At 37.8% G+C, this 14686-nt stretch overlaps 1 protein-coding gene across 1 annotated transcript; it reads right to left on the bottom strand.

The window, feature by feature from the left end:
• Positions 1–342: 342 nt before the first annotated feature.
• Positions 343–7271, bottom strand: LOC103464789 (tribbles homolog 2-like). Its single transcript, XM_008409141.1, has 4 exons — positions 6731–7271; positions 3268–3552; positions 2861–3153; positions 343–2752 (listed from the first exon to the last, which is right to left on the bottom strand). The coding sequence occupies exons 2-4, from the start codon at positions 3538–3540 to the stop codon at positions 2263–2265; spliced, it is 1056 nt and encodes a 351-aa protein (XP_008407363.1). The 5' UTR covers positions 3541–3552; positions 6731–7271; the 3' UTR covers positions 343–2262.
• Between the last annotated feature and the right edge of the window lie 7415 nt (positions 7272–14686).

The raw sequence follows: 14686 nt of genomic DNA on the forward strand, positions 1-14686 counted from the left end.
TTTATTATTTGTTTGTAGCATTTTTGCTTTGGCTAATAGTTTAAACCATCATGAAAAAAATCAACCAAAACATCATCTTTAGCAACACTAGACCCTGATGACTGGATCAGGGGACTCAGCTTTATATCTATTCCAGGTTGGATCAGCCTCAAACTCAGCATTTTGTTATTGTGGCCGTTTGTCATGCTGTTTTTTTGGGGGGGGGGGGTTTTGAGTGTCATTGGACAAATAGCAAGCTTATTTTAGCTGGGCTGTGTAGTTGAGTATCCAGCCTGAAGACTAATGTTGAATGGAAATTGTAGGCCCAAATATTCAGAAAAAAGACCCATTTTGAGACCAGAACATCTTTAAACAGCCTTTATTTATTCTGTCACAACTGAAAACAGAAATTGCACTGTACACTAAAACAAAAGGCATCCTGTTAGCAGGCGTAAAGCTTGTTGGGTAGTGATTTTCTTCATCACTCACAGAGGACTGCAAATTAGGAAATGTCCAGTTATTTCAAAATTAGCTTCATAGTATCAAGTGCTCAGAATATATCCTCATTATCCTGAAATGTGATTAAGTGGCTAATCTTTTCCAGGTTTTTAATGCAATCTGCACTATAAAATGCCCCAAAATAGATGTTTGATACTGCTGCAGCTTTAAGAAAATATTGTTTTATTATTTACATTTTGTTCAGATTAATTCTGATTAAAAAAAAATTTTCTTCACCCAATACCCAAAGGATTTTTCGTGCAACTAAAGCAGAATTTTTGCTAATTACCAAATTCAGTTTTAGTTTCAACTGGATAAAACTAAATAAAAACATTTATTATCTGAAAACTAAAGACACATTTAACTTGAATTATTTTTTCTGCTCAGCAACACACTCTTTAAAACAGTGAACCATCCTCAACAGGATTTATAAATGTAAACACTTGAAAGAAGTTCTGCCTCTTGAGGCGCCGCCTCCTTTAGAAACTCGAATCTAAATTTTGTGATATTTTCAGGTGTTTTTCTCCAACACATTCAACTAGCATCACTACATCAGTAAATGACGAAGCTCATTTTTAAGTATTTGCAAAAGAAAGGATGTTTTTCTTTTGTGTGTTGAGTCAAATTTCTCATTTTCCAGACTTAAAAGGTCTGCCACTTCAAAACTGAGTTACATAAAAGAAAAGTTCGCACACTGCATTGGTGTGCTTGAACAACCCTTGTATGTTAAAACTATGGGAGAGTAGCTGCAGTACAGATGGTTAGAAAACAAGACATTCTATTTCTTTAAATGAATGTTGACATGGGACCACTTTATCTCAAAGAGGCGGAACAAAAGCTGAGACACAACTACAAACAGACAAAGGCACCAGAGGTTCAAGTAATCCAGGATCATACCATTGGTAGTGTTTATCACTTCATGTATGCACACATATGTAAAAAAAAACAAAAAAAAACAAACAAAATTACTTTTCACTGAGATGTAAGAAAATTTTTAGAGAAATGTTTCAACCTTGAAGTTGGAATCTGGTTTTGGTTGCAAATTGATTGTCGACTGCCTGACCGCAAATGATGAACAGTTCAGTTTAACAAAGAAAATGTTTGAAAAAATTTTATTGCGAAGTAATGTATAAGCAAGTTTTGGAACTCGCCAGCAGGCAGACGTGTACTGATATCATATAGTTATTTCAGGAGGATCAAATTATTGGTCAAGACAATTTAAACATCAAGGAAGAACACTGGAAAAAGGGTTTAGGAACTGTGAAATCCAAAATACTTTTTATGACCTGAAAGATATCTTGAGTGATTGTAACCTGAGAAAATGTAGTAGTTTGTGAAATTTAGTTTGTGAAAATAAATGATAGTTTTTCTTTGCTAAAAACTGAAGTGCCAAGCAATGGGATTTCTCATGTAGTTTGAGTTCTTTAAAAAGATCAATTGAGTAACCGAATAAACTAAAATAAACTTTTTCCATCAATCACAGTTTCTTTCAAATGGCACAAGCATATCTCACAGCCACAATGCCGCAATTCATCAGACCCAAATTGTGGAAGAGATTGTGGGATTCACCAAGAAAAAAAAATTCTCAGCCTTCAGCCTCTTTCATCATGTTGGTTTAAAAAAAAATCAAATTATAAATAATGCAACTCTATGTAATGTAACAAAATTTACTAATGCTCAAACGTTTAGAATGGAACCACATGCAAGTGGTGAGTTACTGTTTGACTTGTGGCCAGGCAGTGTGTTATTACAAATTCACACATGAAGGTATAGCATATAGACATTTTATTGTTTCTCAGTCCATGTTGGTACCACTTGGTCGTCTTCCGTCTGTTTGTTCTGCATTGTATTTTGGTTGTGATGCGTCTTGTGCACATTGTGGTGTTGCACACAGGGATTGGTGGTCAGCCACGGATGCATCAGCAGTTCGGATGCCTTCAGTCTCTCAGCAGGCACCTTCCTCAGCATGCAGCTAATCAGACACTTTGCCTGTGGCGACAAGCCACTGGGCAGGCTGAACACCCCGCGCCGGATCTTAGCGAAAAGCGCAGCTGGCTGCGTGTCCTGAAAAGGATATCGTCCAATCAGCATTGTGTACAGAGACACGCCCAGGCTCCATATGTCTGCAGYGCGACCCGAGTAGGAGCCATTTCCGTTGTTGAGCAGCTCGGGGCCAACATAGGCGGGACAGCCGTGTCTGTCTCTGAGGAAGTCATTATCAGGGTTACCGTGGAGGACTACACTGTCGTTAAGGCCGAGCAGGGCGAGACGAGTCCTGCAAAAAAACAAACAAAAAAAAAACATTAACTAAAGTTCTCTGTTTTGATTTTTTTTATGTAGGATGCAGAACAAACATGGTGTGAGCTATGCCACCTGGGACTACCTGTATTGGTCGGTAAAGACGAACCGTCGTAGCTTCAGGTCCCTCAGGATGACTCCTTTATGGTGGCAGTGCACCACCGCATTCAGCATCTGAGCAAACAGACGCCCCGCCTCTTCCTCGTCCAGGCGTTTCCTGCTGCGCACGTATGCGTGCATGTCTCCATGGTGATCGGGCAGGAAGACGTACAGGTTGTCTTGACCGACCACCACATCTTGCAGACGGCAGATGTTGTCGTGTTTGCCAATGCGCTCGTAGGCTGCCAACCGTTCCTGGAAACCCTGCAGAGGGAGAACCTGCAACCAGGACACACCATTACTTGAAGTACTAAAAATTACCACCAGATGTGTTTTGGAGAATTTTGTCATATTGCCACTACAAGCAGAGTTGTTAGTGTTACTCCGTCTTACCTGACAGGTGTACTGCTTTTGAGTGTTTGTGTGCAAGGCCCTATAGGTTTCCTCCCTCTCACAGCTTACAAACAGGAGGTACGGTCCCACTCTGGACGGGAGCTGGCTTGGGCTGGACTTGGGGGCGGGGTTTGTTGGTGTGAGATATGAAGATAGGCCACTGGCAGAATGGGATGTCTCCAGACGGGCGAGCTTGCATTTCGGTAAGTTTTCCTGAGGCTCAGCCAGCAGTCTCTTCAGACACAGCTGACTTCTGGTTGTTGCCACGCCCATCCTCAGTTTTTACTGGTGAAGACAAGATACATGAGATTTACTATTAACTTCTAATACCAAACATATTTTTCATACTGGTATTTTTGAGACATTGTACTCTTCAACAAAAACCTGGTGTGCAACGTGCAAAATATAATTTATATATTCTCAATAGAAATGTGTAACGCATGGAAAAATGTTTAATATGGGTGCAAACTGGCTTTTGCGAATTTTTATTTTGGAATGGCGTGGCCCAAATATTGACTAATTCAAATCAAAAGACATGTTGGCAGCAATCAGCAGTTTTGATCAAAAATCCAATGTGCGCACCTTAAAAGATTTCAGAATTTTCATGGAATATGATTTTTTTTTATTTTAGATTAACTGTAATCAAATTGGACTGGCGACCTGTCCAGGGTGAACCCCGCCTCTCGCCCGGAACGTTAACTGGAGATGGGCACCAGCACCCCTCCCGACCCCACTGAGGGACAAGGGTGTCAAGAAGATGGATGGATGTAATCAAATTGCCTACTATATTTTACACATTCTCTATAAAAATGTAGAATGGATTAAAAAAGATCAGAATATAGTTTTAAAATCCTAAAATAAGCTGAAAGTTTCTGTTGGAATACAAGGAACTGACTAAATCTACCAGCGTCAGAAACCATCCAATAAATAGTTGCATATTGCAAAATTTATATGATCTCACAAAAATTAATATTATTATTATTGACACTAATGCATCAGTTTTTTTCTCACAGAAACAAGAGGTGAAACGGCATGCTTCTAACAGAGCGCTAAAATCAACACTAGTCCTTGTGTCAAATTTCAAATGCATGTTGCATTCTTATATTGAATGGACACAAAACTATTTTTTCAGCTTAATGTAATCAAGTATAATTATTTTCTCATAAATCGTTTGAGACAAAACACATTTGTGTGAATATTTTTGGTTATTATTAGGCTGATTCTTATCCTAACCTGCGCTCCAAATATACATCTGTCTATTTTTTGACAAATGACGTATACATCTGGGTGAAAATGCTATTTAGTGACATATTATATTTACTTTACCTGCGTTGAATAAAGCACTTGGTTAACTTATTCTAACAAAGATATTTTTATTTAAATTTACAGTAAAGCTGCTCCATGTTGCATAACAGCGCCCTCTACAGGGAAAACTCGACTCACTGATTCTTCCACCAAAACCTCTGCAGTGACATTTTCACATTAAGTAAAAATGATGTATTAGTATCACATCTAACTGTGTTCTGCATCCCTGCTGCTTACATGTTACACGGTCGGGTCTATAGGCTCTCCTGATGCAACTTCCTGTAAGCTGACAGGCACCACAGCTTTCAGATCGTTGCATCAGAGCAAAACAGTTTATAGTTTAAAAAGGCTTTAAATACAGTCAACACCTACATGCATGCACCGCTAGGGTGTGTGTGTTTGTGTGGGTGTGTGAGTAAGTTTCTCATAACTTGCGGTCACCTTGGTGATATTTTGTGGAAACCGGCTGTGGGGCAACACTGCTTTCACTCCTGCTGAAACACCCTGAGTCACAATGTCACTGTGGCAACGTCATCCACCCACCCACACACACACATATACACACAGCAAATCTGACCTTGTTTGACACATTTGATTGTGAAACTGTAGCTCAAAATAAAGTATTGGGGAAATCTCCAGAGATCTGACTGCTGAGTTATTCAGAAAGCAAAACCCACATGCAGAAACTTTGCRCCATGTAACCTCTCATTTGGCATTTAATTCATTGTGGTGGAGACTATAAAAGTTGCTCCCTCATAAATGGGTTTCCGTTGTAATTAAAACATGACTTAGACAAGCCTTTTTGTGAAAATGCACAAAAAGCACACCAAGAACTCTGAGTATTTCTAAACAACTTKTCTCTTATTTATCTCACTCCTTGCTCTTCACTGCCTAACTAAATAATAAAAAAAAACACCACTACTGAATCAAAATCATGAAATGCCACAGGAAATACAAAAAGACTTGGGCGAGATTCATTCAAAGCACCATACTCATACATTTGCTGGAAGAATGAACAATCCAAGGAAACAACATGYTATAATGTTCTGGAAAATCTTATTTAAGAAGACATATTCCACAGACCAGTTACATTCCCTTACTGTAAAAACAAACTATTTTAAACTAGAAATCTGCTGCTTCACTTCATCCAAGCAAAGAAAGCAGAGGTGCACAATATATTGGAGCAAAATCGGCATTGTTGGTACGTGCAATATTGCAATCACAAACATATTTTTGGATATTTGTTTAAATTTTACATTTCTGCATATTTTTCTGGTGAGGTGAACTGGTTTTAGCTGCCCTTATTGCCCTCATCTGATGTATATCTTTTGTGGCTAAGATGCTAAAACTGACACTGAGTGGTGGAGACAGTGTGTCATGATAAGGAAAGAAATGAGTCAGAAGCATGTGGCTTAATCCTAGTCAATATCGACAAYACAACTTTTAGCAACAGTGTCATAATTTCATATTTTCCTAATTAACAGCCCTTTAAGAATTCAAACTGTTTGAGGTTTGACAAGGAGGCAAACTGATACTTTATTTATTTTTCTATTTTAAATAAGACAGCACAAAAAATATTAGAAAGTGACATTTAGGCTATTTATTTTGTTATTTGGTTTTTGAAAGTCAACGGCTGTACATAATGGATGCATTCAATCCTGGTTCAGGAGTCAGCTGAGCATTGTTTCCACATGTTTCTATGTACAGTGCAAGGGAATCAGCTTTAATATCACTGCAAAAGGTGTGTGACTATATGCATCTTTAGACTCTTGTGTTTTGTATTCCTAAATCAAGCTACACTTATGTATTGATTTATTAAATAACAGCCAATATGACTTTTCTTTCTTAATATAGCTGGAAAAAATAACAATAGAAAAGTGCATGCTGAGTTGAATTAAAAAAGTTGAAGAGAATTGTTTTTGTTTTGGTTCTGACTCGCATTCAGTTCAGTTGAATTTAAATCTAAACAACAACAACAAGAAAACTATTTCTGAAAAGGTGTTTTTGTTACTCGCATATAAACAACTCAGAGAAAAATGACTTAATATTTAATATCTGACATTGCATTTTCAGCACTATAGTTCACTTCAGGCTGAATATTTAAATACATTTCCATGCCACCAGCAGCAGTTCTGCTGGTCTCAGGTCAGTTTCTTACCTTTGGAATGACTTCAGGTGCGGACTGCAGGTCAGCTCAGTAAAATCACTATGGAGATGGTTTTGGTYACTTGTCCGCGCAGCAGAGTTGCTAAACAAATATCTGAAAAGCGGTCCTACTCTCTTCAAGCTGAATTCCGACTGGGACCAATCACTATGACACTGGGAGAACTGGAGGTGACGTCTKTGCGCCTTCCTGCCGTTTCAGTTGCGCAACCTGTCGTTGGTCCGTCAGCTGGTGGTCGCTGAGTTTTATATTGCGGATTAAGTTAAATAAATGAAGATAATTTATCGACGGAGAATTCCAAAAMTAATAATAATTGCAGTGTAATTAAAAATGAAACTTGTTGAGTCTTCGTTGWTATTTCCGAAAAAGGGCGTTCAAAGGCAGTCCTGCCCCTTCATCAGCAGAAAGCCGAATAGAGTCGGTCTAGTTTATTTCCCCGTCGCTTTCAGCTGACCCTGATTCTGGTTCTCCAGAACTTTCAGCTGGACTCTGGGGCTCCGACTGACTCCGGGTTTGTTTGGTTTCGTTGTGTCCTCCCCCGGTGGCGTCAACCCGGAGGGGCGGAGCTTCGATGTTGCAATCCACGGCAGGTCGGTCGTCAGACAGAGCGGATCTAAAGGGGAGCGGGGCATACCTCACGCATTTCCGCTTGTCATCATGTCTTATAAGTCACAGTCTAAAATTATCTGACGTTCCCAAGTAAAACCAAATGGTGACATGTAATCTGGAGACTACATGACATGTCACAATTTGTGTGGCTGTTCTAGTTTTTCTTGTTTTCGTTTCGGTCAACCACGTTTTTCAAAAATAAACTCTGCGCTTTAAGGCTACGCAATTTTACATAGTATTTCCAAATCAGAATGAGGATTTCAAGTATCCCGAATGAAATTAATCCTACAGAATGAWCTAAACACCATTTATTCAAAGTAAATAAAATGTTAGTCTTTTAAAAGGAAAACTATCCTGGATTATTTTGATACTAGTTAGAGTATCTGAAAGAGTGTTTAACTTTAGAATGGTCAAAACACCAGATGGAGATATTTTTAACTTAACGTAGTAGTTAGGTAGAACTATTTTAAAATGCATCTTTTCAAGAACTAGATTGCCCTTAGTACAATAAGTTTCCCTTCAAGATTTTTGAATTACTGGAGATTATTTCCATTTAAGTCATATATTCAAAGCCTGAGCGTCGCTTGATATTTATTCCACTAGGGGCGCTGTTTTAGTCGACAACCTACAGAACAGCCGTTACCTTTATGATGTAATAAGGATCGTTTGCACCAAGAAGGAGAAACGTACTATGACAGACAGACAGATAGATATAAAATGTGAAATTGCATTTTCAATCATCTAATCCACTCATATATGTGAATACTAGTATTGTAGCCCTTATGACCTTTAGCTGACTGTGAGAAGTTAACAAAAGTAGTTTACTTATAGTAAACAAAACCACATGACTTTTATGGAAAAGTTAGCAAAAAATATATTTATGTATAAAAGTTTCACACGAAATATATTACATATATACAATATGCATTAGCCACATTAGGAGTTGGCATACTTTTTTTGTAATCTTGTTTGTTTTGCAGCTACACCTGTCCCAGGTTGGAGGTTTAGGCAAGAAAGAGACATTTTGACACACTGATGCACCCTCCATTTCAAACCGTTACTTTAGAACTGTATCAAGTAAAAATGACATGCCACAGCTGCATCATGTACTGAAGGCCTCTGCTATTCATAACAATGAATAGCAGATATACAATGTTTGTGTATATCAAGTGTGCTAACTGGCATTATATGGGCTACACAGTGGCACATTTGGTAGTGTCACTGGTTGTTGACCTCAATCCATCTATTAAGAACAGCCCTTAATCTGCCTTCCGTCTGTAGTCGGAGCTTCAGGAGCTACACCTCTGTAGCTCAGATTAGGTACTTATTCTAGCAAAAATGGTAGTTTTAGTCACTGTAACCAATTTACTCCCTGAAATAGACTTTAAAATGCTTAACTTACATAGCTATTTGACCCAAAAGAATGTTCCTCTGTACACCTTTGTATTTGATAATGTTTATTAATGTGTAAAAAAAAAAATACATTTCATGTCCAAGTGAGAGTAGAACAGAAATGACATATTTTGTTCCTCAGAGGGGAAATTCATTACAAAATGTGTAAATGACACAGGCCTTGAAAGCATGAATCATTCTGATGTKACCACTGCAAATACTAGGTTAATAGATAAACTGATAAGTAAGTTTAGATATTCTGGCTGTTGTACACAGAGTCCTTCCTGTATATTGCAAGTAGAGTAAAGGTAACTTCTCCCACCAACACTCCTTTTACACACTAGTGTTTCCMAACCCTGGTCCTCTAGGTTCACTACCCTGCATGCTTTAGGTGTTTCTTTGCTTCAGACCAGGTGATTTCAATTGACAGAGGTGTTTGCTGAACAGCAATCGGCTGAATGAGGCGTATCAGAGAACATCTAAAACATGCAGAGCAGTGTCCCTTGACGACCAGACTTGGGAAACACTTCTCTAAACGATGTATATCAAAGACCTTTTTGTTTTCTTCGTGTTCCACAAATAATGCCATTTTAGAATCAGTAGTGTGTTCATTTGTAGACTTTAGATGAAAATAAATTTAGAACCTGGGAAAGGCCACATCATTTATACATTAAGTTCCTTGTGCTTTTTTCTTCTTAGCTATGACTATATACTACATGGCAGTACTACTTAAAATTTAAGGTCATAAATCTATTATCAGTTATTTATTATCACGTTTACACTTTAACCTCACATTCTTTGTGTCCCATCAAATAAGAAAACCACATAAAACATTCAAATATGTTCAATTTTAAKAATTATAAATCTCTCCTGGTACTGAAGGTTATCTTTAACTGAGGRAAAACTTCAGCCCTGGAAAAATCATGCTCCTATCTGATGTCAAATATTAGGTGTGCCAAGAAAGCTACTCTAGTTTGTATTGAGGTCATATTTGATTTGCCAGACCTTAGAAGATTCYGCTGCTATGACCCAGACAGGCTTCAACCAAAGTATTATTTTTATATTTCTTGGTGTGGAAAATCCTGGTTTTATTGTCAGAATGTTCAGAAGATCTGAGATCTGAGCAAAGTGGGACTCTCAAGGATTCTTGGTGAAACATATGTGTATATCAAAGCTTGGTTCTCATTTACTCCTTCCATGGGAATTATTAAATCCATCCGGTCCTGACACGGTTCCTTGAGGGAACAACATGTATCACACATGCAGGCAAGTCTGTCTCATTTCTCTGGTTAAACATTATTTTCTCAGGATACTTGAACCAATCAGTTTCACAGAAAAGCACAGCTGCTCTAATGGTAGCTGTACTCCCATTTTGTTGCATGCATGTTGACTTTCTCGTTTTATGGGAAAGAAATTGTGCAATCTTTAAGAGTCTGAATGCTTTTTCAGGCACATTGTCATTTTTCTTTGAGCTGACATTTTGAAGCGTTGCTAAAATATATTTTAAATACTTCAGAGTGACTTCATTAATACCCATAGGTAGATTAATCTAGCAGACAAAMGAGATGAGCATCTGATAAAAACAAGCAAGGAACAAGATGTTTTCTTTTGTTGCAACCAATATCAGTGGACCGCATTCACTTTGCTGCTTGCTTTTATTGAATGTTTTGCTTCTAATGATAGTTGTATAGCCTAAAGTAACTGAAAATGTGGATCTGTGTACAACTTGCACACAGTTCCATGTGATTTGATGCAGTCAGCCTAAAAGCTCAGAACAGCCCAMATTAAAACATCTTAAGGTGCATGACGCTGAGTTAAAATGTTATTTATTCAGTTAATCAATTCCAACTGAAATGTCTGTCTTACATGGGTAACTGACCTACGCAAAAGCTAATGTTTGCTGTAGAGTCTCTGTATTTTTCTTCAAAAACTTCTTTTTCACCAAGTTCTGCATCGCTGTGATTGGAATGGAGGTGATCTTCCTCGTCTTTGTTTTTCAAATACCCCAGTATTTTCTGTGTGCTGTTAAGTCAGGCTATTCAAGCACAATGATACCGTGATCATAAACCAGGCATTGGTATGTCTGGCACATGGTACAGCAGGCAGATGTCCTTGTGAAAAAGGAAATCATCATTTCCATAAATCTTGCCAGCAGATGTAAGCATGAAGTGCTTTGAAATATCCTGGCATATTTGCAGCAGCTTTTCACTTGACAAGACAAGTTGGACTGAGTGGGTTGTCAGTGACTATCTATAGGACAACTGTCAAGTGAACAGATTGTGTCGTCCAAAATATATCATTACTGCAATAAAAATAGCTTTACATTAGTCTTGTGCAATATTCTAAGTTTTTGAGATAGCTAAGTCATAATAAACCATATCAGTGCAGTATCTTAAAATGTTTAACTGCATGTAATGAAGCTTTGAAATATGTGAGCTTCTCTTTTTGAATTGATTCAMGAAGATAAATGAACAATTCAGTTAAATTTTGATTAATTGGGATGCACTGGAATAATGCTGCTGTTCTGCCATATAAAGTAAATAGCCATTGTTTAAAACCCAGTCTTTCCAAAGCATGCAATGAAAATGCAAACTCTCAGATAATTAATCTTCCAGCCGGCACAGAAATAAGCAGAGTCAAACATTTTGTCTTGTGTCAGTTTTTTTACTTGTGGGACTTTTAAAATAATTTTTAAATCATAAACTTCAAAATATCAAACACGATCAATAGAGTGAAGTTAACACACTGCTGCCATACATCAATCCTTAAAACTGTCATCTTTTTAGTTTTAAGGATTTGTTCAGTAAAAAAATAAAAATAAAACAAGAATGCATAAAACAGTTGACCCTGCATYGAGAGAGTATATGATCAATGATACTCATGAATGGCATTCAAGATTTTGGCTACATTAAAGTGTTTTTTCTGTTTGTTGCAATCTTTTGCACAGATTAGACAAGTTAATGTTAGTGTTTAGTTTTTTTCTTTTCTCAGTTGCCAGGCTGCAATTTTCCACGTTGCAAAATTTAGGTGTTCATAGATTTGTATTTTTATATATATATATTTTTTGTAAATGCTTGAAGCGTCAACATCTTTTTTTTTTTTTTTTTTAGGCAACTTCAAAAAAGATCCTAGCGCTGAAAGCAAAAACAAAGCAAAAAGAAAAAACAAGCACACGGCTCCAAAATATCAACAGAAAGAGCACCTCTCGATGGGCAAAACATCTAGAGATTTATGCAATCCTTCTTCCTTCTGCGAAAAGTACGATTCAAACATCAGTACAGAAAGAAAGTTCTGAACTTTCCAGTAGGAGCTCCTACAGAGGGAAATATGGTCAATTAAAGCTGTTTTATTTTTTTATGAGAGCTGATACCCCACTGTTCAACTTAAAAGAATTACATATATTTGAAGGTGATGCAATGTTGAATTGTGTGACATTAAAGTGGTATTGCACAGGGGTGTTCTCATTTCAGATGTATAGTGTTGCTCTACACAGAATAAACCGCATAGCGTCTGACAATTGGCTCCTTGACTGAGTCAAACCTGAGGTGTAAGCGTGTTATTGTTCTTGTTTGTTTCAGCAAATCACATTAAAGCAACCTTGGAAAATTTCATGACACACTGTGCCTACATGGAGCATCAAGAAGGGAGCCTTCTTTGTTTGATCTATTTTTACTGCTAATGTGAAAGTATTGAAATGTACATTTTTAATGCAACTTGTGCTCATTTTGCAGCCAGCATGAGCCGATCACACGTGCGCGGATGCACATGTAGGTGAACTTGTCCTTTAATCCCAGCAGGAGCCGCAGACAGACATCTGCTCCTCCACAGGTAACACGGTCACATCTTCATTATGCAGATTTCCTGCGCGCTGACCTCTGGCCTCTACATCTGTGACTGCGTGTGTGTGAGACCAGCTCTGCTGATTTGATGCGACAAGCGAGGAGCTTTACTGACCTGGTTACACACTCGCACTACACACACACTATTGCAGCAGGTTATCTCCACATGGTTAGCGTGTTTTTACGCCACATGATGAAATATTGAAGAAATAGAGTAGGAGGAACACAGTGCGTGTATGCATGTGTGCTTGTTAAACTTTACTGTCTCTTTCATAACCRATGTGATGAAATCAGAGGCCAAGTGTCTGACTCAACTACGGCCTGCCACGGGAACACACACTTACTGGGAGCAACACTCGCTTCGTGTGCACACACACTCGGAACACACATATTTGTTCACAATCTTCTTACACGTGCTGCCCTCCCTGTCAGGGTTATCACCTGCTTTGCACCTGTGCTGCTGACACGGGGACGTTTTGATCTCCTGAGTGTGCAGTCTGTCACCCTGTGTACGTGTGCGTGTGTGCGCGCTTGGTACAGCGTTGAGCTTCTTGGGCATCCACCTGCTGTCTGGTTCCGAGTCTGTTCTGGTGGTCTCTTTCTGCTTCTCTCTGTGTTTCGCCTCAGGGCATCCTGATCCGTTGAGCCTCGGGGAAACGCTCAGTTTAAAGTTTGGCTAACAGTGGGAGTTTAAGAAACTGTTAAAGCCCCGAGGTGGGTAAACGATGAAACACCCTTGAGCATGTTCTGCGCCTGGGCTCGCTCACTCTGTGGTCTGAGCTAAGTGCTGATTATGTTTGACAACTCTGCTCATATTCCAGAGGTGAAGTATTCGTCCAGGTGAACTTTCCCAGAGTTTATCTCCTTGTATTAAGTCACATGATAGAAAAGCTATCATGTGACTTTTTAACATTTAAAACATTACTTGTTTTTCTTATATAATATATAAGAAAAATAATATATATTGAAATAATTTATATTTTAATATATATTAATATTGCTCTCAATATTAATAATCAAAACTCACCAAGTACCCGTGTACCTTATGTAAAACAACTTGTTGGAGGCTGAAATCTTTTGATCAACAGGAAAGGACACAATGTCTGCTGTGAAAATTAGAACATTACATAAAATATTTGTCTTATTTATATCTTATTGGCACTGTACATTTTCATGATTTTTTTTAAAAAACATACATTTTGATTAAACTTAAATATTTGTTGCCTTAACAAATAGACAGCAAATATTGGGGTGGGTAATTGTTTGTTTTTGCGGRTTTGTTTTTATTAATCTGTACAGCACTTTGAGCAGCTTTTAGTGCAAAAGGTGCTTTATAAATAAAATTCATTGATTGGTTGATTGAATACTGTATTAAATGTATTTTACCCAACTTGTTAGTCAACTCTAATCTCAGTTWGTCAAAGAGAAATTATGAGGGTTCATGTTGTAGCTGGAACTWYCTGGGTTAAGTMATTTTTAACTGTTTGTTGAAGAGCATCAATGACTGACCCATTGATCAATTGGAATCTACACTGCTTTTATAAGTGTTTGCAAATATTTTCTTATTGGTCAGCTGCAAGTCTTTTAGTTTTTGTATTTTTTTTTTTTACATGAAACTCTCTCCTGGACGCCTGGATTTGTGCCAAGCCTCTTTGCTGTAGCTGARTCATGAAGTCTTACTTCACCTGTTGATGATGCACTCTTGCAGTAATCTTAGTTGGCTGACTAAAACTGTTTCATGTTTTCTCAATTTATGGATTGTGAAAGCATCAGAGATTAGATGCAGCTCTCAAACTGAAAGGACTAATTCTTGAGTCTCTAATTATATCTATTGAGCCAGAGAAGAGTTTGAATACCTTCTGTTAAAAAGTAAATTCAAACACAATAAAGATATTGTTGTGTGGTGATTGCATACATTAAAAAGAGTAATATTTATTCTAGCTTTAAATATATTTTCAAATCTAAACTTTATGACACATTAGAAAAAGATTAAGGGACCTGCTTCAGATGTTAGCGTCTCATAATATTGACTATTATGACAGCCTTCTGTTTGTAAAAGGCTTTTATTTGTTCTAGTAAAATGTTCCCGACTACACAGCACTTGGCTGCT

The sequence above is a fragment of the Poecilia reticulata genome, linkage group LG5 (genome assembly GCF_000633615.1).
Source record: "Poecilia reticulata strain Guanapo linkage group LG5, Guppy_female_1.0+MT, whole genome shotgun sequence".
Lineage (NCBI taxonomy): Eukaryota > Metazoa > Chordata > Actinopteri > Cyprinodontiformes > Poeciliidae > Poecilia > Poecilia reticulata.